At 41.3% G+C, this 25031-nt stretch overlaps 1 protein-coding gene across 2 annotated transcripts in view; it reads right to left on the bottom strand.

Moving 5' to 3' along the window:
• Positions 1–25031, bottom strand: part of LOC110530311 (tenascin-R) — a 123382-nt gene that overhangs the window by 23611 nt on the left and 74740 nt on the right. The window contains exons 3-12 of one of the 2 annotated variants that reach the window (XM_021613244.3): positions 24215–24691; positions 16868–17131; positions 15585–15700; positions 13081–13231; positions 9529–9798; positions 8879–9064; positions 7639–7728; positions 7054–7317; positions 5223–5489; positions 180–299 (exon numbers count right to left, since the gene is read on the bottom strand). In XM_021613244.3, the coding sequence (XP_021468919.3) occupies positions 180–299; positions 5223–5489; positions 7054–7317; positions 7639–7728; positions 8879–9064; positions 9529–9798; positions 13081–13231; positions 15585–15700; positions 16868–17131; positions 24215–24691 (2205 nt within the window). Of the gene's footprint in view, positions 1–179; positions 300–5222; positions 5490–7053; positions 7318–7638; positions 7729–8878; positions 9083–9528; positions 9799–13080; positions 13232–15584; positions 15701–16867; positions 17132–24214; positions 24692–25031 lie in introns of both variants that reach the window. The other variant, XM_021613243.3, reaches the window with a different exon arrangement.

Genomic DNA, 25031 nt, shown 5'->3' with positions numbered 1-25031 from the left:
GCTTGAGAAATTGTTTTTTTTTGTTGCTAAAAAAGCTATTTTTATTTCTTGTTGACCATTGAATGGAAAACTAATCCAGTAAGTTATTTAATTGTTACCCAGAATGATTTGATATTAGCATCAAAATGGCTGCATTGGGACTTTAAGTAACTTTTCAAATAAAACATGTCTTAGCCTACCTCTTGCTGATTGGTAGGACATCTTGTAATAGTCAAAGGGGGCAAAGGGTCTCAACCATGATATGATGACAGAGTCTTCAGTGACATATGACACAGTCATCTCTTTAGGTGGGTCCATTCCTATGACAGAGAATAAATAGTACATGTTATACTTGTTGAAATTGGGCCAAATTGAATAACTCTCTCTCAATTGAGAGAACACTTTTGGAGATTATGGTGAAATTACAGTCCACCTGACACAAGACTGAATCCAAACATTACAATGTTGCTTTTACTGTATGTGCATTTTACATTTCCTGTACTTTTCACAGCTTTCTTAGTAACGAAATCTGGAAATACTCTGGATACATTCAGTAACATAATATGAAGATAATTTACATCTTGCAGAAGGTGCAAGATACAAAAAAACGATTACAAGGGTTTGAGTGAGAGGTCTAACTGGTGCCTTCAAGTGGCCACACACCTCTCCAAACTGTACACAGTTCCTAAGTAATTTCAATGCTCTTTTATGACTAAAGTAAAGAGCTTTTATTTTTATTTTTTAAACTCTCATAGCTTTGCCATTGAGGAACTGAAACAAGCACACTTGTATTTTTTTTGGTTTGGAACACAGCCCTGCATCCCCACCATTACACAATTACTGTTGTTGTTTACTCCAAAAATCCAAAAACGTTCCATTAAATCGCAATCTGGGTCAGGTGGACATCATTTCAAAGCTTATTCTATTGACAACGTGGCTAGCTACATTTTAAAATACAATTGTACAGTGTTAGGCTTTCAAAAGGCACTTCAAACAAAGAAATTGTAATTTTGGTGGGCGTAGAATAGAGTCATGAGCACATTCAAGTACGTTTTCCGTGGCAAATTTTGATCACAATATGACAAACATAGGCTCATTCTGTTCAGGACAACACAGGGTATAACGCATGTCATCCTTGCAACTATGGATCAAACATAGTTGTCATATGGAAATGTTAAGTGCACATTTGGAGTCGTGTGTTTTTGTGGTATGACATCAAAGTGGTTCTTATTATGATGCTCAACATCTCATCTTTCAGAACACATCAACTCCTCTCAATTTACAACATTTCCCTCCTCAGACAACAACAAATGTGCAAAAGTAGCCCAATTAGTGGGATGGGGGCATCTTCTTGTCGCATGCTGGGCTCATGTTTATAACAGCTGTCAGTCAAAACCGATAAAGCGATGTGAAGAAGAGAAACTGAGCTCTTGCAGTAAAGCCACTGCTTTCCAATTTAGGTGCTTATCAATGATAAAATCAGTCATTTTCAACCTGAATTCGGGAAGACGGACTGTGAGTGGAACGGGCTATTAAGACACACACTATACACTCATACAAGACACTCTTGACATTTAACTTAACCTTCTTACGAAGCTGCTACCTCCGTGTGTTCAATATATTTCAGCACTTTGAAGTCTATGCTTTCCATATATGAAAGGAAAGGGTTTCAAGGGAATACTGCCACTACCTCTCTCTCCAACCAAGGTGGCTGAATTGAGGAGAAAACTGAAGAAGGAATTCGGCAACTTTTGGAGGGCAGTGGAAGTTAAATGAAGCGTATATACAGACACTTCTTTATTGATAAAACCAACACATTTTCCTGTCATAGTGTAAGAAGCACTGTGTTTATCCTGCACATTAGGTACATTATAAAATATGTAGGTAAATTGCATGCTGTGCTGGCCAGAGCCAGGAGAACAGCGATGGGATATTTGCATTGTGATCAAGTGCTGTTGCCCATACGGGATTAGTTCATGATTTGTTTCTGTCCCCAGGGCCATTACTGCTGCGGCAGCAAAGGTTACCAGAGACCATGTGAGCAAACAGATAACCTCTACAAGTCTAAGCCCTTGGGGAATGGGGGGTACTAGCCAGTTAAATGTAACTAAATGTAATTGAAAATGTAATCTATGTAACCACCAAAAGTAATTATTTATCATGAGAGGGCCATAAACAATAACTAGTCATGTTGCACACTCAAAGAAATATTAAATATATCACCTTTCTGGAAAACATTGTTATAAATTGTTTAGGTGTAGTCACTTTTGAGGACACAAGCTCAAGTACACAGTACAAATATGATACAAGTTATATGATGTATTTTCGATTCAATAAAACTGTAGGCTTGAAATTACCTTTATGCTTTCTAAATATAGTATAATCAAATTATAAAATGACTATAAGATTTCACCTTCCTTATCACTGTAAAATGCATAGTTGTGTGTTTTGTGAGAGAAAAATCTGTTGTATGCTTTGTGATAAAAACATCTGCCCCATCTCTGTGAACGTCCCACAGAGCTATAGCTTGGCTTACCGAACTCGTTAGGACCTCGCCTTGCATCTCATATTAATTACATCCATCTATGACAAACAGAAAGGTTTAAAAAAAAAAAAAAAAATTAAAATTATTTTGGATTAGCGGTTATAAATCGATCTCTGAATGTGCTACAGTGAATTTATTTGATAAAATATTGAATTTGGCCTTTACTTACTATGGCCCTTAGAAACACTTTGACATAACACATTCATAAATGGAAAAAAAGACAGTCAAAAAATAAATAATAAGGAATAAGGTTTTGAAGTGTATGTCCTACATCTAGGAGATATACAGTAAGAAAGCTCAGGAAATGTTTTGTTTTTTTGGACACATTTAACCCCTTATTTTTGTTGACACAACACTACCTCCATTTGTTTGTACGTGTTACCTTCAGACGAGTCCCATGACACTTGTGGGGGTCGTAAAGCACAACAGAGAACACCATCATGTTCCTGAGAGTCTCCCTCTTTCCATTTGGATGCTACAGACATTTTAGTGAGAAGACCAATATTCGCAATGTCTCATGGTCTGACAAGCACTGCTGTAGCTCGGCCAACATATGCAGATGTGGTGGATTGAGAAGCGGCCCAGGCAAAAACCTGATATCTCTAACTTAAACTGACGGATTTTGATGGGGATTTTTTTATTATGTTACTTAGATTGATGCTCAAGTGCGAACGGGTGCGTCAATAGAATCTTAATTAAAGAGACTTATAAGGTCGGCATGCATTATGGAAGGGAGGGATAGAGGGATTGGTTCTCTCTACTGTTGTGGACTGAACACAGAATTGTTTTTGATAAACCAACACCCCCACCCTCCCATTTCCATTACAATAACGAATATTATTCACCAACATTGAGGACAATTCATAAGTTAGGCTCCAGCTTCATTTAAATTTTGCAAGTATAAAACAGTGGCGAATGCCTATATTTTATTTATTTCCCAATCAGCAATGGAGGCTGCTGTAATAGCTCTGAATTTAAACTAAATATTCATGTGACATTATGTGGGCAAACTGAAGACAGAATGCAGCAATGAGATGTGCTTCTATAGTACAAGTCTAACCTGCATTCACCTGGGTCTGTGTCCCAAATGGCACCCTATCCCCTATATAGCACACTACTTTTGAACAGAGTTCTATGGGCCTTGGTCAAAAGTAGTGCACTCAATAGGGAATAGGGTACCATTTTGGATGCATCCTATGTGTTGCACTACAACATATGGTACAGTAAACATGTTGTCATCCCTTTATTCAGACTTAGCATAAGAAGTGCCACTTGAAAACATAAAGAAATATGTCAACCTTCAAAGACAGCCAGGCACCACAGCATGCCCACCAACCCTGTGGTTCATTTGCATATAATAACGTGGCTTGATAACAACAAGCTGAAAATAGCAACGCAATAACAAGAGCAGTAATCAGACGGCAGTATGCAGGTGGCTCCATAGTGTTTATAGAGTTGTCCGGTCCTCCTCAGACAATACACATTTCCTTTTACTTGGCAGCTGCGACTGTGAGTAACAGCCTGCTGATGCGACAGCTGAATATTCCCGACACCTCCACGTTCAAGCAGGGGTAATTAAGAGAGGATTACACACAGAAGCATTAATAAAGAAATGAAAGGTGGTTCTGTGTTTCATCAGTAGTGCAGCTGGGAGTGTAATAATCTTAATGAGCAAGAGACATGCCATAAAAGTGTCTGGGTGGTGTTCTCTTCTGGAGCTAGACGACTTGCTGACAAACAGAACAAACCACAACAAACTCCAAGCACGTACAGCATGCACAATGGGACGTGTGTCGGCTGATGTAAAAAGGGCTTTATAAATACATTTGATTTGATTGATTGATATCCTAAGTACGAGAAGTTTGTACAGGAAAGTCTAAGTATGGGAAAATGCTGTCCTTCGTTAGCAACTGTCTTGTGTCAGCAAACCGTCAGCCCAAATCAGACATCAATGCACCCTGTGGTGAGTGTGGTCAATCAATGTATACGACGTTGCAGCAGTTTTGCATTAGTCAGTAGTTTAGTGTTGTTGTTGTCCCTGAATGAACCATATTGAACCATGTGAACCTTCAGTATAGTTCTGGGTTGTATGCAATACACACACCGTAGCAAAACTTTTTTGTCATTGGACAAGTTTAGGTAGTCTCTCCCTGTCTCAGTCTGTTTTCGTCCATTTGGTGACTAATGAATACAACCCTATTTCCCTTTTTTATTTTATTTTATTTCACCTTTATTTAACCAGGTAGGATATTTGAGAACAAGTTCTCATTTAGAACTGCGACCTGGCCAAGATAAAGCAAAGCAGTTCGACACAAACAACAACACAGAGTTACACATGGAATAAACAAACATACAGTCAATATACAGTACAAAAAAAGTATATGTACAGTGTGCGCAAATGAGGGAAGATAAGGGAGGTAAGGCAATAAAATAGGCCATAGTGCCGAGGTAATTACGATATAGCAATTAAACACTGGAGTGATAGACGTGCGGAAGATGAATGTGCAAGTAGAGATACTGGGGTGCAAAGGAGCAAAATAAATAAACAAATAAAGTAAGGGGATGAGGTAGTTGGATGGGCTATTTACAGATGGGCTATGTACAGGTGCAATGAACTGTGAGCTGCTCTGACAGCTGGCGCTTGAAGTTAGTGAGGGAGATAAGAGTCTCCCTTGCAGAGATACAATAAGTAGCCTACCTGTGGTGAGCGTGGCTGTGACAGCTTCAGACGTCACCTCTCCCTGTATGGTGATAAGGCTGACTGTGTACTGTGTGGAGGGCAGGAGACCCTCCACAGAGGACCGGGTCTTGGATCCATCCAGGGTGACCTTGGAGGTGTCAGTGCCGTCCTCAGAGCTGTAGCTGAGGATGTAGAGGTCTGCGGGTGGGGCCGGGGCGCTCCATGCCACCGTCACAGAGTCCCACGTGATGTCAGACAAGTAGAGAGCAATGACAGGGCTGAAGCCTGAAAGTCAAAGGTCAAAGACACCAGCTGCATGGTCATAAAGGGCTGCATTTCATTTGAATTTATTTGATCTGATCATCTGCTGTCAATATGGCTGGTGGTGCTGGGGTTCTGAGGCAGGCAGGCAAAGGACAATCAGTCAGTCAGTGAATGGCTGATTCAGAGGCAGGCATAGCAGGGGAGAGTCAGTCAGTCAGTGGATGGCTGGTGATTAAGAAGCAGGGGACAGTCAGTCAGTCAGTGGATGGCTGGTGATTAAGAAGCAGGGGACAGTCAGTCAGTCAGTGGATGGCTGGGGATTAAGAAGCAGGGGCCAGTCAGTCAGTCAGTGGATGGCTGGCTGGTGATTAAGAAGCAGGGGACAGTCAGTCAGTGGATGGCTGGTGATTAAGAAGCAGGGGACAGTCAGTCAGTCAGTGGATGGCTGGTGATTAAGAAGCAGGGGACAGTCAGTCAGTGGATGGCTGGTGATTAAGAAGCAGGGGACAGTCAGTCAGTGGATGGCTGGTGATTAAGAAGCAGGGGACAGTCAGTCAGTCAGTGGATGGCTGGTGATTAAGAAGCAGGGGACAGTCAGTCAGTCAGTGGATGGCATGTCTGGTCAATAATGGACAGATCTCTCTGGAGGCTCTCTCCCTCTCAGTGAGACGTGATGTGGATGTGAAGAGCTGAAGATGACAGACACACAGAGTAGGAGACCAGTGACAATGGAATGATGATGAACACAAAGGGAAAGAAGGATGTCAATGTTTACAGTAGAGATGGGATGAAAACACGTCCGTCAACGAGGCTTGGCTGTTTTTGAAAGATTCACCAATAAAAGACACTGAAAGGCGTGTGTTGTCAAAACAAGAAGCAATGGAAAGATGAAGACTACCAAGACAGCTTGCTGCCTGATGTAGACAGATGTACAGGAGTGTGAAGAAAAGAGGGACAGGAAAGATAAATGGAGTAAAGAAAAAAAGCAATAAATAATATATTTTCTCTGCTGGATAGATGAATGAAGGATGGTGATGCGATTAGCAAGCACATGTAATGAGCACGTTAGCTAACTGTGAATTATTTACATTAATTGTTACATCAAAGATTGACACTGCCTAATAGCTTGATTTGTATTCACCTTCCCAACAGTAGTTCCACATTGCATGCAAAGCAAGCCTATTCTCTAGTACAGCAGTCATTGCTACACTTCAGCTCATAATTGCCTGTTTGGGTATAGTGATGTGGGAGCTTCACTGAATAAGCTGACCTTTAACCAGTGTATTTGAAAAGAAATAGTTATTAATAGACTACATATTTTATTAATCTAATAATACAATATATTTTCAGGTTCCTGGAACTGGTACATGTGCAGATACAGTACAGGTTGTGTCCTAAATGGAATAGCTAAATGGACCAGAGACCAAAATAATCCATAGAAGGGGTATATAACCTATGACCTGTTAACTCATGGTGTAAACGCTGTTTATATGGTTAGACTACTTCTAGCTCTGCTATTAATAATAGTACAATGTGACGTCAGTTATGTCACTTACTTGGCCCTTGTACAATACAGTTACTGTACCTGTGAAGGCATCGATGGTGGCTGCAGTGCTCTGCTGCCTGCCTCTCTGGGCAGCTACAGTGATGGTGTATTCTGTGCCTGGCTCCAGGTCATTGAGAGTGGTGGTGGTCACGTCCTTGGGGACAGTCACCTCCATGGTCAGTCCAGATGAGGAGGTGTAGGTGACCATGTAGTGGTCGATAGGCCCCTGGACCACCCCCCACAGCAGGGTGATGGTGTTGTCTGTGGACGCTGTCACAGTCAGGTCCATGGGGACATCTAGACCTGAAACACACAGTAAAGAGTAGTTCAAGTATAATCAACCGAAGCTGTTAGGAATTTGATTTAGTGCAGCTAATAAAATAAAGAGACAAAAATACACATTCTGTAACTAGACTAATTTGCATAGCCTATAAATAAATGCATGTACAGTAAATGGTATTTTGACGCTGTTTTTTCATGCTTCATTGAAATTCAAACAAACAAAACACGTAGGGTACAAAAGAGAACAGGGTGGTGAATTTCTGTTTACTGATACTGGTAGTTGTGATTTTCTGTGTCAGATCACTGATTTGCACAGATGAGCCAGGCGATTAACTCACTTACCAGTTCTGGCGTTCATTGTGGCAGGAGAACTCCGGTTGGTGCCAAGCATGGCCGAAATACCAATGCCATACTCTGTACCTGGCAACAAGTCTGTGGGTAGAGAGGGAGGAAGAGAGAGGGAGAGAAAGGGAGGAAGAGAGAGGGAGAGAGAGCGAGGGAGAAAGAGAGTGTGTATGAGAATACGACAGATGGACGATGAGAGACACAAGACACCGAGCCAACTATTGATTTTAATTAGTATGTGAATAGAAAACGATTAAACATTAGCTGGTGATGTGAATGAATCTCTCCATGCAATACCCTGGCGGACAATATAGTATGATGATATTAAAGAGAAAGGATTAGCAAGCAGATGGAGCCTTACAGACCTGCCTATTAAAAACTGCGTTAAAAATGAAGGGCTTGCCAAATACCCTGTTCATCAATACGTTTTCTTAAGATTTGTGTTAACCTTTTTTCAACTGCATAATTAATCAGTAAAGTAAAAACTGCTATTACATCAGTGAGCTTATAAGGTTACAGAAATGGAGAGAGGAAAGCATTGATAGCTGTCATCCCACAGACAATGCGTTCCCTTATTCTGATATTCCCTTTACATAAGACAGACATCTGAAAACTCATGTCTGGAAACCTATCAGTACTTTGATAAAAAATGTAATAAAAATCCACGACATTAGAATCTCGCTCAGTTATTCAACAGACGTCCTCATCATATCACACTAAAGCATGAACGTTATCTTATATATATTTTTTTACCCCCTTTTTCGTAATATCCAAATGGTAGTTATGATCTTGTCTTTTCGCTGCAACTCCCCAAAGACTCGGGAGATATTAGGTTGAGAGTCATGCATCCTCCGAAACATTGGCCAAGCCATGTTGCTTCTTAACACACTGCTCGCTTAATCCGGAAGCCAGCTGCACCAATGTGTCAAAGGAAACACCATCCAACTCCCAAGCGTGGTCAGCTTGCAGGCACCCAGCCCGCCACAAGGGGTCGCTAGAGCACAATGAGCCAAGGAAATGGCCCACGGACTAACCCTCCCCTAACCCAGACAACCCTGGGCCAATTATGTGCCGCCCCATGGGGCTCTCGGTCATGACCGGTTGTGACACAGCTTGGGATTGAACCCGAGGCTGTAGTCGTGCCTCAGCACTTAGACCACTCTGCAACTTCGGAGGCCCCACATTATATTATTTGTCCTAAAAACAGAGGTGTAACATGAACTAAAGTTATCCCCACCAGTGAGTGTGGTTCTGCTGGTGGGTCCATCATTGCGTGGAACGATGACCTTATCATACCGGTCCCCTGCCAGGGTGCTGTAGACCACCTGGTACCCCTCTACTTCCACCTCGCTGTTGTCCCATTCTAGCTCCAGGGTAGTGGAGGCCTTGGACAGCACCTGCAGGTTCTTGGGTGCGTCGATCTCTGAGAGGAACAACAGAACTGACAATGTTGGGGCCACTGAGACCAATCATCAGAAGTTGGACATGGTTTCCACATGCAGTTTCATCAGTCAGTCAGATAGTAAAACATGATAATATGACCATAGAAAAAAATAATAAAAAAATAATTATAGATAATAATAGATTTTAAAATATTACATTCAAAGCTACACTTATTTAGATGGCTATGACTGGTATTGTTTCTGCCATGAATACATATTTAAAAAGCATGCCAGTAGGCCTACATATTTGGCATTCTTTAATGTATTTGTAATGGAAGACATTGTGAAAATGTAAAGAGCTTAACAAATAGTACAGTATATTTGAAGAATGTAGAGTTATGTATAAAGTGCTGTTTGTGTTCATATGAAATACACTTAATCCATCAAACATGGCATGCACAATGAGCAGCTGTTGTATGGTCCAGCTGTTTTTGACGGTCCTCACCGGTACTGAATTCTGTGGAGATGGTTCCACTCTCATTGCCCTTGCGAACACCACTGATGGACACCTCGTAACGCGAGCCTGGTCTCAGCACCTGCAGGGAGTACTGGCTGAGGGTGGGCTGCAGACGGAAGGTGGTCTTAGGCCCGCCCCCCCCCACCAGGCCATAACGCAGTACTATCTGGTCGATCTTAGCCTTGGGATTGGTCCACTCCACGAAGGCCACTGTGTCCGAGACGTCACGCACTATCAGCTGAGTCGGCCCATCAATCACTGTAAGGGATAGCATAGATAAATATGGAGACAGGGCTCATGATCAAGAGATCCATATGGGTAGTTAGCATACAGTACCAGTCAGAAGTTTGGACACCTATTCATTTCAGGGTTTTTCTTTATTTTTATGATTTTCTACATTGAATAATAATAATAGTGAAGACATGAACACTTCGGATTAACACATGGAATAATGTAGAAAACCAAAAAGTATTAAACAAATCAAAATAGATTTTATGTTTGAGATTCTTCAAAGTAGCCACCATTTGCCTTGATGACAGCATTGCACACTCTTGGCATTCTCTCAACCAGCTTCATGAGGTAGTCACCTGGAATGCATTTCAATTAACAGGTATGCCTTGTTAAACGTTAATTTGTGATTTCTCTTTCCTTCTTAATGTGTTTGAGCCAATCAGTTGTATCATGACAAGGTAGGGGTGGTATACAGAAGGTAGCACTATTTGGTAAAAGACCAGGTCCATATTATGGCAACAACAGCTCAAATAAGCAAAGAGAAACGACAGTCCATCATTACATTAAGACATGAAGATCAGTCAATCCGGAAAATGTCAAGAGCTTTTAAAGTTTCTTCAAGTGCAGTCGCAAAAACCATCAAGTGCTATGATGAAACTGTCTCTCATGAGGACCATCACAGGAAAGGAAGACCCAGAGTTACCACTGCTGCAGAGGATAAGTTCATTAGAGTTACCAGTCTCAGAAATTGCAGCCCAAATAAATGCTTCACAGAGTTCAAGTAACAGACACATCTCAACATCAACTGTTCAAAGGAGACAGCGTGAATCAGGCCTTCATGGTCAAATTGCTGCAAAGAAACCACTACTAAAGAACACCAATAAGAATAAGAGACTTGATTGGGCCAAGAAATATGATCAATGGACATTAGACCGGTGGAAATCTATCGTTGGTCTGATGAGTCCAAATTTGAGATTTTTGGTTCCAACCGCTGTGTCTTTGTGAGACGCAGAGTAGGTGAACGGAGGATTTCTGCACGTGTGGTTCCCTCCGTGAAGCATGGTGGAGGTTGAGGTGTGATGGTATGGGGGTGCTTGCTGGTGGTACTGTCTGTGATTGATTTATAATTCAAGGCACACTTAACCAGCGTGTCTACCACAGCATTCTGCAGCGATACCCCATCCCATCTGGTTTGCGCTTAGTGGGACTATCATTTGTTTTTCAACATGACAATAACCCAACACACCTCCAGGCTGTGTAAAGGCTATTTGACCAGGAAGGAGAGTGATGAAGTGCTCCATCAGATGACCTGGCCTCCACAATCACCCGACCTCAACCCAATTGAGATGGTTTGGGATGAGTTGGACTGCAGAGTGAAGGAAAAGCACCCAACAAATGCTCAGCAGATGTGGGAACTCCTTCAAGACTGTTTGAAAAGCATTCCTGGTGAAGCTGGTTGAGAGAATGCCAAGAGTGTGCAAAGCTGTCATCAAGGCAAAGGGTGGCTACTTTGAAGAATGTCAAATATGAAATATATTTTGATTTGAAAACACTTTTTGGTTTACCACATGATTCCATATGTGTTACTTCATAGTTTTGATGTTTTCACAATTTTTCTACAAGGTAGAAAATAGTTAAAATAAAGAAAAACCCTTGAATGAGTAGGTGTGTCCAAACTTTTGATTGGTACTGTATGTACAATTCATACTAACATGACATGAGGTAGTCATGTCTAGTTGTGTACCAAACAGCACCAGAATTGATACAAAAACACGGATTTGCACATTTAGAAATGTAAGCTTAAAAGAAAGTGATACTAGGAAGAGCAGTTTTCACTTTTCTTTGAAATTATCGCTTTGTTCCTATGCACCTGCAAGAAGACATACCAGATATACCATGTGAGTGCCTTTCTGAAATTTGAATCACATTTAGAAAGGTAAAATGAAGGTGTTGGCAGTGAATGCAGTTAATTAATTGCTGACCATGTAAAACAACACAAGAGACTTGGGGCGTTATAGAAATAGGTACTGAAAATACACCCAATAATCATATTGTCCCCATGTCAATTGTGTGGGTCCAACAATAATTAGATTACGTCTGGGGGAAAAAACACATTATGCTGTTGGCTATATCAGCATTAAAAAAAAACATTATTGGAGGTGGAGGAACATTTGCTGCAGTGTAGATCTACTGAACAGAACACTTATTTCATAGCATTGTCATTCTGGGAGGGAACAATGTCAGAGTGGGGATTAGTCACATGTCTGATTAGTCACATGTCTCTCAGAGTGTGCTAATTGGCTTTCCATATAATTAACTTGTTTCTCACTGAGGCTGCAGCAGGGAACATCTGCTGCTTCAACAGACCTTGTAACGAAGCTAAACCTCTCCCATGCTTCTGACCCAAACATTAACACCTGGAACACCTACTGTACCTGACCTCGAAACTCTTCCTGCAGCAAACCTGACAGAAAAGAGCGTATGATGTTTCCTTGAAGATTGCACAAGGGGTTTCAAGATTCTTGGCCAAGAATGAATTCCCTCATTCCCTCACCAGAAGTTTGATATTGTTTTCTTTTTTTTCTTTCCTCGAAGAAGGATGGCTAAATCTTTACACCCAGAAATAATTGAGTGACTTCAAATGTGTCTTTATTTATCCAATAAGGTATCTGCGGGTGGATATGTTGAAAAATGTGTGAATGCTCATGAATTATGAATGCCTACTTAATTACAACTGACAGTGGGCCAGGGTTGGAAAATGAATGGAGTTTTCACTGCGGACACATATTTTGAATTGTTATGGAAACGTTCAATTGAATCTATTCCTACTGTCTGGAAGTGTCACTCTGAGGAATTCCTGGGTGAAGTTTACATAAAGTGCATAATTGCTGGCAGACCAAGCCATTCGTCAAGGTGACATTTTCAGTTAGTCTCAGCTGTGTGATGCATGTGGTGTGTGTGAGATTTGTATGTGTGAGTTCCCCCATCTTGAGTGGTCTTTGTCTCAGCTACACGGATTAGCCTAAAGACTGTCACATGGTGAGAACAGGGTATGGGGTGGGGATACCGGAACATATAGAGACAACATATGAGAGGCAAAGAGACTAATTTTCAGTGTCACAGGGTTTAGCCTATGGGACTTCCTAATGTGGATGCCATACAATGAGACGTCCACAGGTCTAAGCACTCAAACACCCACAAGTAAGGATATTTATACAACCAAATGTTTATGTATAATAGTAGATAGATAGAAGTTTGATAATGATGGCTTTGTGAGGTTTATGGGATCACCGACGAAACCATACATACATGTGGTGACGATGGCGGATACGGGCTGGCTGCGGCCCTGGTCCCTGAGAGCTACCAGGTTGACGGTGTACTCCTCCCCTGGTCTCAGACCTGTCTGGTGGAATGAAGTAATGGTGCTGGGCAGCTGGGCTGTCATCCCTCCATCATTGTCCTGTCAGAGAACACAGACAGGCAGAACCCTCTGGCTTCACTTGGGCTCCTCTTGTTATATACAGTATGGTTTCCAAATGGAACCCTATTCCCTATATAGTCCACTACTTTTGACCAGGGTCAATAAGGCTCTGGTAAAAATGTCTGCACTAGAAAGGGAACAGGGTGCAATTTGGGACACACTTTCAGGCTTCACTTGGGCTCCTCTCCTGGGACAGACTACTGCATTTGGGGCACTGACAGTTTTAAATACAATTTACTGCAGTTCTACACATTTTTCTATCATATGCTATCTGAGAGCCCCCATTCTCCAGGGGGAGCCCCAACCTCCCCCACAAAAGGTGCCCTGCGTGCCTGTTCGGTAATCTGGCCCTGGTCCTCTCATACATACACAGGTTAACAATCCCACCTGCTGTTGATGGAGGAGTGATGCATGGTTCCATGTGAGCTACTCCCCCAGACAGATGTTTATGCAGAGGAAGGATCTGAATAAAACTCAACCCTTACTGCTCTGACGGGCACCAAGTTATGGCATCTATAAATATGATATTGTGATTGGCTTTATGATAAATTCTGCTTGCGTTGGTTGTTCTTTTGGTGGTTAATCTCCAGGTCTTGTTAAGAGTTCTGTGCTAAATGACTTAGTAAAAAGGGCGATGTGCGCAATGTTTGATTGACAGGATGATGATTGATAGGTGCAGTGCAATGTGTTGATTTTTCGGTTACTGGCCCAACGGTTGAACAGCTAGGCTATCTGCTGGTTAGAGCATTGGACTAGTAACCGGAAGGTTGCAAGTTCAAATCCCCGAGCTGACAAGGTACGAATCTGTTGTTCTGCCCCTGAACAGGAAGTTAACCCACTGTTCCTAGGCCGTCATTGAAAACAAGAATTTGTTCTTAACTGACTTGCCTGGTAAAATAAAGGTAAAAAATAAAGCATTGGTATGATAATATTAGGTAAAAAAAACTGTGAATATATTAATTCCAGGGTCACTTTGTCTCAGATAACGGCTGTTGGTGTGGGGTGACTCAGTGGGCGAGCTCTCATCTCTTTGTGCTTTTGGCACTGTGAACTCTTGTTTGTCCCCAGCCGCCACTTTTATGCTCACATCCATTACGTTATTGTTAATCTTTTCTTTTGGATTAAATCCAGAGGGGTTGAGACTCTGACTTCTAATGTGATTTCTAAGTGACGACGTTGAGTTTGAACTCAGACCCCTTATGGAGAAGGAGCTAGCTAGCAGAGTCTACTGTAGTAGGCAGCCTCACACCCAATGATGTAGATTAAAGTGCACTGTGACCCAAATACTCCCATGTCGCTTTGTATTCATAGTCTGTCACCTCCAAAAGAGCTTTCCCGAGTTTGTTTCCATGGCATTTATGCTTTTCATCTAAAAGCCCCAGCTTTAAGTCCTTGAGCCCAGCCAAACTTCTATCCTCCTAGCTAGGAACACCTAAAGGAGAAAGTCAATTATAGAGAGAGGGACTGAGGATACGAGTACCTGGTGTTTATAGAGGGAATTAAAGGGAAAGCTCTCCTAACTTTGAACCTGTGGCTAATATGGCTATGGGTTTGAAAATGTCTCCTGCTTGCTGATCCACCTAATCGTCAATAAGCCTTGGGCAATCCATCATCTAATTTGGTACTTTAAGTTGAAGGGTAAAAAATCTATCCCCTCCCCAAATGTTCCACTATTTCTACCATCCCAAGAGTAAAAATCTAACCATGGATCAAATCAAAAATATAATATAATGTTGCAATATAATGTTGTAGTAATAAATATAGTAATATAATGTTGCTATTTCAAAAGGAACTCTCCTGAGATGTAAGCAGACTGAGTTGAAAATGACAGGTTTTATTGTACTGTGTGTTTGTTGTTGTTGTTGTTCAGCACACTGCTGTGTACAGTGCCACACTGCTGTGTACAGTGCCACACTGCTGTGTACAGTGCCACACTGCTCTTCCCAGAACATCGCCAAACCTGAATTCTTTCATCTCTATGGGGAAGCTGTTCTTGAATACATTTTTCTTGCAGAAATACCGTAGGTAAGGTTGATGTCAACATTTCTATGGTTTTGATGAATGTTTTCTACAAACTTCTGTTTTGTTCAAATTCAAACCAGTTTTCCACCAATCCCTAGGCAGAAAGATTATCTGCATGGTCGGGGATCCTAGAGATAGGGTGGCAGGTAGCCAATTGTTCCTGTAAGTCACTCTGGATAAGGGCATCTGTTAAATGTAACAAATGTATGTAACAATATGTCTACACTGTAACAACATTCATTCATTCAAATGTTTAACGATGTGGCCAGTATTGAATAAATATCTCTCCTCTCTGTTGGTGAAACCTTACCTTTGGAATGAAGCTTATTTCCCAGCCATCAAACGAGTAGTAGAACGGTTGCCACTGCACCTCCACGGCCGTCTCTGTGATGGATTTGAAGACTAAACCGTCTGGATTTGAGAGATCTTTGAGGCAAGGAGAGCTGTATTATAGGCCTCCATCTTCTGTATGCTCAATAAATCTCCCTTTTTACTACAGAGCTTTCCATGCGTAGGGGCAGGGGGAAAGGGAGTTTCTTTCTTAGTGGACTACAACAGGCCAGGCAGCAGGTGCACATCCATTACTTTTGAACAAACGGTTTAGTACAGTAATTGTTTACATGGTCCCTATATAAAATGTTTCTTCATTAGGTCATCTTTGAGGTATAAACACATAATGAAAACACAACATGTCCAGATCAGTCATATGAAACATAAAATAACTTTGAAAAAAATTAACTATTCAAAGCTTAATAATTATATTATAGGGAGAGAGAGAAAAAACTTGAGCATAATTGCATGAACATACTCCTGTCTCTATTTACTTGATCATTTCAAAATTAGTGATAATATCAGAACCAGGAGTGTTGCCTGCTGATGAGAGTTGTAATTTTTTAGCAAAGGCCCAATCAGTCCGTGACAGATAATTGAATGTTTACTGTATAAACATGTTCTATTCTGGGCCTGAGTGAGAGTTCTGCATATGTCTGAGAAATATTGACTGGAAACTGAGAGCCTGCAGCAATTTGCCAATCTGGCATTTATACCCAGCAGGTGGCAAGAGTCTAATCACATCCTGTTGGCAAAGATGGGCCTCCTCCTTCCAGGACTTTTCTCAAAACTTGTCTGTGAAAGTACGTGTGAGTTTTTGCGTTGTTGTTGTGGAAAACCTAAGTGCCCAGATTTCAATGGTGAGGACAAGTTGCCTAGTGTATACAGTATAACAATGGTTGTTTTGTTTGTAGGTAATATTTACGTGACATGATTCAATTCTGGCAAGTAGCTTTTTTTTTCCATAGTGTCCATAGTACAAAAGTTTCAAGTGTTCTGACCTTGGTGTTGGCTAATGGGGATCCTAATAAATCAACTCAAATCAAAAATCGCTCCCCGGTCTGTGATGGTACAATAAACCTTCTAAGACCACTTTCCTGTAAAAGAAGAAGTGTGATAAGTTGAAAGTGGTTGTCTGTATGTTGTAGTACTCAGGTTGACACCTGAAAGGAAACCTAAGCAGAAAAAAATGGACCTTGTGGAGGACTTAAGCAGAGGTCCCAAATAAAATAGAAATAGAAAATGGCTGCCTGTTGTACTCACAGGTTGACACCTGAGCATTGGCAGGAACACTGATGATGTTGTTGAGCACAGCGTAGACGTTGATATTGTACTCGATGCCAGGCTCCAGGTCTGGAATACTGCAGGTGGTGGTGTTCCCAGGGACCCTGATCTCCAGCTGGACCCCACCTGGGCTGGTGGCCACGTAGGTGACTAGGTAGTCTGTCATCAACACCGACCCCTCCCACTCCAGGTCAATAGTACGCTCTGTCACTCCCCGCACACGCAGGTTCAGATCCGGAGCCACTGTAGATGAAATGTTGTGTGCATAGTATGAAATCAAAACCTTGCAAACTTGAACTTCCATGCATTATATTGCACCTACTGTAGCAGGTGAAGACTGACTTACTTATTTTCTCTTAGGTCCCACTTGACCCACATGTACTGTATAAACAACACATTCTGATGTGCACTTGACTGCCAAATGTGTGTTGAAATCACCCAAAGTGACCCAAAATGCAGATGCAACATTTTAACTTACAATACCCCAGTGGTGCCACTACCACAACTAAGCTTGTATATGAGAGTGGATTCGTGGAAGGGATTGATATTCTTGGGGGCAACTGGGACAGAGCCATGCCATAAGCCTGAGAGGGTTTGAGTGTAGAATGCAAATGAAGCCCTGCATAAACAGGAGTGTGTAAGTTTACAGCTCAATCAGAGAGAGTGAGTAACAGATCTTGTCCTGAAGACAACTAGTGGTGTGGGACTTTCCTCTGTAGATTGGGCTCAGTGGTGGTGGTGGTGGAGCATTAAGCCCTCCTAGGGGAGCCGTTGAGGGACTCAAGAAAGAGTTTGAGTTACTTCCACACGCACACGACAGATGGAGCCGAGCATGCCTCCTCCTCGAGACTGACCCTGGAGTGAGGAGGAGAAGTCCTGCGGCATCACTTAGGAAGATTTATCGCATGGACCAGATTCAGTCTTAAGTAAGACACAAGAAAGTGAACCAGTAGTAAGGTGATTGATATGGGGTATAGGGAGTGAGCACTTTAACTAAGCCTTCTAACAGAATGAAGAGAGTCTCCATGCTTAGAGCAACGTTTCTTCTGAAGAGCTTTGGGTACATCCCAAATGGCACCTTATTGTCAATTGTAATGCACTGCTTTTTGACCAAGTCCCATAGAGCTCTGGTTAAAAGTAGTGAACTATAAAGGGAATAGGATGCCATTTGAGATGCAGTCTTACTATTGTATTTGACATTTTTTTTAGGGGGTAGATCAGCTTTAATTTTGCCGACAGATTGTGGGTTCTATGAATGTAATTTACAATCGCCCATATACATATATATCTGTATTTATATATTTTCCTAACCCTAATACCCCTCAATTAATTGGAGTAAACTAATGGACAATACTTAGGCTTCTACTTCCAGCGTATACATACTATACATATATACTACTTTTTTTCCTTCTTTTTAGTCCCACCCTTCAGCTACACTCAGCCCCTTCCATCTAGTTCTGAAAACCATCCAGTGATTACTAAATGCCATATATTTTTCAACTGTGCTGTAATTTTGTAATATATGTATATATAAATAAAGTTTTTTTTTTTTTAAGTAACACAATAAAATAACAATAACAAGGCTATATATATATATGTAGCTGTACCGAGTCAATATGCGGGGGTACAGGTTAGTCGAGGTAATTTGTACATGTAGGCATGGGTAAAGTGACTATGCATAGATAATCAACAGCGAGTAGCAGCAGTGTAAAAACACAGTGTCAATGTAAATAGTCTGGGTGGCCATTTGATTAATTGTTCAGAAGGGGGGTAGAAGCTGTTTAGGAGCCTTTTGGACTTAGACTTTGGCACCGCTTGCCATGCGGCAGCAGAGAAAATAATTTATGACTTGGGTGACTGGAGTCTTTGACATTTTTTTGGTCTTTCCTTTGACACCGCCTAGTATATAGGTCCTGGATGGCAGGAAGCTTGGCCCCAGTGATGTATTGGGCCGTACGCACTACCGTCTGTAGTGCCTTATGGTCGGATGCCGAGCAGTTTCCATACCAGGTGGTGATGCAACTGGTCAGGATGCTCTCCCAGTGCTGCCAAAGGTGCTTCAACAAAATACTGAGTAAAGGGTCTGAATACTTCTGTAAATGTGATATTTCTGTTTCTACATATGCAAAGAATTCTAAATACCTCTTTTTGCTTTGTAATTATGAGGTATTGTGTGTAGATTTAATATGTTTCATAATAAGGCTGTAAGATAACAAAATGTGAAAAAAGTCAAGGGGTCTGAAAACTTTCCGAATGCACTGTATATTCTGGAGAGTATTTCATATTTTTTGCACATATAATTTAAGGCCGAGCCATAAGTAAATAGGTAAAATGGGATATGACTAAATTAATAAGGGTGATTTTTCCACAAATAGACAGGTTTTTACTTTTCCATGGCAACAAGTTCTAACTTTCTATTGAAATGTATAGTAGTGAGATTGTTTCTTTCTTTCTGGAAATTAATACTGAGTATGTCCACTTCACCATCAGACCATTTTATTGATAAACTACACAGTATCGATCCAATACGTAATATGGTACACTTATCATAGTTAGGTTGTTATCCAGAGAGGTTAGATCAATTATCTAGATCCTCTATGAGGCTGTGCAGGGACCCAAATTGCGAATGAAAAAGAAAACATGTAGTCAGTGTACAATGACAACCTTTTGTTTTTAAGCCCTGTATTTCTAACCTCTTGATATTATTGTTGGATAAAATTTGAATAGATAACACCTTGATGGCCATAATAAATAGATATGCTGACAGTGGACAACCTTGCTTCACTCCCCTTGACAGTACTGTCTGAGAAGTAGTCATTATTTACTATTTTACAACTGGGTTACTATTCTCCAAAATTAGGCATTTTTATATAAATTCTAGTCATACTTTCTCAAAGGCATTTTCAAAATCAGCTATGAATACTATGACACAGTCTTTGAGACAGGCCAGACCCTCCCTCCAGTACTAAGCCTACAGTATAGCTGCCTCTCATTAATCACAGAGAACAGCTTTTACCCCCCAAGCCACAAGACTGCTAAACAGTTAAACAAATGGCTATCGGGACAATTTGCATTGACCCCCATGCACTGGCTCTATGCACACTCACTGGACTCTACCCACCCACTTACACATACTACACTGATACTCCAAAACACACATACAAACACTACATATACTCACACACACCAAACACATACACATACACACACACATATATATTAACGCCCCACACACACACGCAGGCGCGCACACACACAGTTTCACACTCTTTCACACTCTTCACCCACGCTGCTGCTACTCTGTTTTTTATCTATCCTGATTGCCTAGTCACTTTTACCCCTACCTACATGGATATATTACCTCAATTACCTTAACTACCTCGTACCCCTGCATATTGACGAGGTATTAGAACTCCTTGTATATAGCCTCTTTATTGTTATTTTATTGTGTTACTATTTCCTTTTTTTATTTAGCAAAATGTTCTACCTTTTTAACTCTACATTGTTGGGAAAGGGCTCGCAAGTAAGCATTTCACAGTAAAGTCTACACCTGTTGTATTCACTGCATGTGACAAATACAATTTGATTTGATTTGATTTGGATGGGTCAGCAGAGGGAGGAGGGGAATGAACCATTGTACCGCTACACTGCGCTACACTGAGGGTCAGGAGGGTCAGGACTCTGGCATGATGAGGCCAATGCCCCACAGCACAGCTGAGTACCACATCACACCACTGTTTTCCGTTTCCATCCATTTCACTTATTATTGCCCACAGCAAACAGACTCGCTGTTTGACTGATCTTCTTTTTACAGGGCAGCGAATGACTTATGAAAGCGTAATTAGAGTTTAGTGTTTTGGGACTGTTTATCAGAAATTCTAAATAGGCCAAAGGTCATTGAATTACACAACATTATGGAAGATATTTGCATTGTTTAAACTGCTGTAATGAGGTTATCCTAAAAATGACACAACATTGAAGTTAGCTATGCTTTTTGGAGTGAATACATTAATGAGGACACAGTGAAGACGTGTGTCTCCCGAGGAGGGTAAGCAAAGCTACTTCTACCTCTGGTGGATTGAGCTATCGATTCCAAATTCATATTCTCTTCCATCACTCAGTTCAGTTGAGCAATAATGGAAAAGGGTGATACAAAATGCAGGTGTCATGAAGACTGAGTAGAAAAATCAATTGTCTATTTAATGCAGCTGAGCTACTGTATGAAAGTTGAAAGTGTAGGTTTTGTCAAAGAATGTTTGAAGTCAAAATTGTTGGTTCTATTTCTGTGGGGCATTCTGGAAAGGCAAGGTCATTGATGTGTTCTCTCTGGCTGAAAATGTCTGTCAGTCAGTGAACAACTCTGTTAACAAGAGGAGGTGACAGGATTGACAGGCTCACATGCAACCACCTGACTACTAGTGAGAGCTCCTGTACAGTATTTCTCTGGCACAAACTGCAAAACCATTTGCATTAGGAACAGTTGAAGTCGGAAGTTTACATACACTTTAGCCAAATACATTTAAACTCAGTTCTTAACAATTCCTGACATTTAATCCTAATAAAAATTCCATGTCTTAGGTCAGTTAGGATCACCACTTTATTTTAAGAATGAGACATTTCAGAATAATAGTAGAGAGAATGATTTATTTCAGCTTTTATTTCTTTCATCACATTCCCAGTGGGTCAGAAGTTTACATACACTCAATCAGTATTTGGTAGCATTGCCTTTAAATTGTTTAACTTGGGTCAAACGTTTCAGTTACCCTTCCACAAGCTTCCCACAATAAGTTGGGTGAATTTTGGCCCATTCCTCCTGACAGAGCTGGTATAACTGAGTCGGATTTGTAGGCCTCCTTGTTCGCACATGCTTTTTCAGTTCATCTCACACATTTTCTATAGGATTGAGGTCAGAGCTTGTGATGGCCACTCCAATACCTTGACTTTGTTGTCCTTAAGCCATTTTGCCACAACTTTGGAAGTATGCTTAGGGTCATTGTCCATTTGAAAGACCCATTTGTGACCAATCTTTAACTTCCTGACTGATGTCTTGAAATGTAGCTTCAATATATCCCCATCATTTTCCTACCTAATGATACCATCTATTTTGTGAAGTGCACCAGTCCCTCCTGCAGCAAAGCACCCCGACATCATGATGTTGACACCCCCGTGCTTCACGGTTGGGATGATGTTCTTCGGCTTGCAAGCCTCCCCCTTTTTCCTACAAAAATAACAATGGTCATTATGGCCAAACAGTTCTATTTTTGTTTCATTAGACCAGAGGAAATTTCTACAAAAAGTTGGATCTTTTGTCCCCATGTGCAGTTGCAAACCATAGTCTGGCTTTTTTATGGTGGTTTTGGAGCAGTGGCTTCTTCCTTGCTGAGCGGCCTTTCAGGTTATGTCGATATAGGACTCGTTTTACTGTGGATATACTTTGTACCTGTTTCCTCCAGCATCTTCACAAGGTCCTTTGCTGTTGTTTTCGGATTGATTTCCACTTTTTGCACCAAAGTATGTTCATCTCTAGGAGACAGAACGCGTCTCCTTCCTGAGCGGTATGACGGCTGCGTGGTCCCATGGTGTTTGTACTTGCGTACTATTGTTTGTACAGATGAACGTGGTACCTTCAGGTGTTTGGAAATGGCTCCCAAGAATGAACCAGACTTGTGGAGGTCTATAATTTTTGTTCTGAGGTCTTGGCTGATTTCTTTTGATTTTCCTATGATGTCAAGCAAAGAGGCACTAGTTTGAAGGTAGGCCTTGAAATACATCCACAGGTACACATCCAATTGACTCAAATTATGTAAATTAGCCAGAAGCTTCTAAAGCCATGACATAATTTTCTGGAATTTTCCAAGCTGTTTGAAGGCACAGTCAACTTAGTGTATGTAAACTTTTGACCCACTGGATTTGTGATACAGTGAATTATATTAGTTAAATAATCTGTCTGTAAGCAGTAAGTAAGTTTGAAAAATTACTTTTCACGCACAAAGTAGATGTCCTGACCGACTTGCCAAAACTATAGTTTGTTAACAAGAAATTTGTGGAGTGGCTGAACCACTTAGGTTGGAGTCATTAAACCTTGTTTATGTAAACTTTCGACTTCAACAGTACATTTCTTTTGGGGGGTTAAAAACAACTGTGAAAACCTTTTAGTCATGCATAATCATTTCCAATGTGAGACATTTTAGCAAAGTGGTGGAGTCATAATGACTAGAATTTTGAATGATAGTGATGTTAAGGCAATTAGCATTCTATGATAGGTAAACTCATCATGTGAATGCAGCTGCTTTGTTTTTACATTTTCACATCGCCAAATGCCTAATTTAAATTCCATCGTCTCATTATTTTCATAGTAAGAGAAAATGGGGCTACAAAACCATATCCTGATTTTTCTACTTTGATAATATGAAACACTTACAATGCAGGCCAACCTATGAGTCGTGAAAAAGCGCTGGTAATTGAATGGCCTCTTTTTGCATTCCGCAACCTCTCCCACACGCGCCTCTGCTATTTTATCTCTAATTGCAAAGAAATAAGCAATTTTAGCTCCAGCAGGTTCTGCTGAAAATGAGGGAGAGTATAGGTAGTATAGGCTCTTTTTCGTTTCACTTGTGAGATGACAGATGTCTATAGCAAAAGGAGGAATCAGTACTGGCACACCGGGATATGGGGAAGGGTGGGAGAAACTGCGTTACGCCAGTGTGAATCAGCAGCCTTTTCCTGAGAATTAGCTGTGAATCCAGGCTAGTGTGATTCAGATATTGCCTCAGCTTCAGTTAATGTGACTTTTGACAAATGAATGCTGTTACACAGCAAGCCATCACCAATTTTATAGCTACTATTTGAAATACAGAGGGGCTGCAAGAGGTGTTTGACTACTGTTTTGTAGGGCAAGATCTGTCGATTCAGCTGCTATTGCATGGAGAATATTGCTATTATCTGTAAAAACATAATTCTTGGAAATATTTGGCAGATACGCAGGCTTAGATATCCCCAAAGAACCAAATGCAGACTGAGACAACTTCTTACCATAACCTCTGTGAATATTCGACCTGTCACCAAATTAATATAGATGATTCAGAGTTTGTTTTGATATTTCAACATGCGTGTCCTGATCGTGTCTGGTGTGGATAGACAAAATCAACATGCAAGCGGACTCACGCGTGTGCCCGTTCTAGTCAGCATATTAGGCTAATGCTTGTCTCATATAACCAAATATCCACCCATATATCCAACCTACGAAACAACAATGGCAAAAAGTATAAAGGTAAATAATCCTCTCAGAGGAGCTACTGTGTTTTCCTGTTGTTCCCTTTCTCTCACCTAAAGAGCAGTCGTCTCCAGCGAAGCCCTCTTGGCAGGCACAGAAGCCCTCCTTACAGATGCCCTTCTGACTACAGTTGTTGGCGCAGTAGGCCAGAGAGCAGTCTTCTCCCACATATCCCGGGCGACACTGGCAGGTCCCATTGGTGCACAGGCCCTGGTCAGAGCAGTCATTGAGGCAGCGACCAAGCGTACAGTCCTCTCCAGTGAAATTCTCCTCACATATACACTCCCCGTCCATGCACAGCCCTCGACCAGAGCAGTCCGCAGGGCAGCGGGGCTCCGAGCAGTTGTCCCCTCCGAAGTCGCGGTCACAGACACACTCGCCCTCCATACACTCTCCCTGTCCAGAGCAGTCGTCTGGGCAGCGTGGCTCAGAGCAGTTCTTGCCCGTCCAGCTGTACTCACACACACAGCCACACAGTTCCATGTTGAAGCTGCCGTGGCCACTGCACTGGGGGATGAAGTCCAAGCGACCTAGAGGAAGAAAGAAAGACTCAAAATCACATCACTAAATATACTGTATTGTTTACTAATGCTAACATTGTCTGTTGTAACAGTGTACATTTTGAAAAACTTTAACAGTGTAACAGTGTAAAATGAACCTATGAACCTTAGAAACGCTGTATAACTTTGTTCTCAAGCTGTGTTCACACCCATTGTATGTAGTGATCATAATATAGTGGCTATATCTAGAAAAGCCAGTGTTTCAAAGGCTGTGCCTAAAATAGTGTATAAGATTTTCAGACAAAGTCCTGAGGACTTTCGGTGATGTTTCTATAAGGTCCCTTAATGGTTTTAGTGCGACGTCATCCCA

This window comes from Oncorhynchus mykiss, chromosome 8 (assembly GCF_057628025.1).
Source record: "Oncorhynchus mykiss isolate SJ-2025 chromosome 8, ASM5762802v1, whole genome shotgun sequence".
In the NCBI taxonomy this organism is placed as follows: domain Eukaryota; kingdom Metazoa; phylum Chordata; class Actinopteri; order Salmoniformes; family Salmonidae; genus Oncorhynchus; species Oncorhynchus mykiss.
Note: the sequence above shows the minus strand (reverse complement) of the source record. Positions and strands in the feature narration are given on the sequence as shown.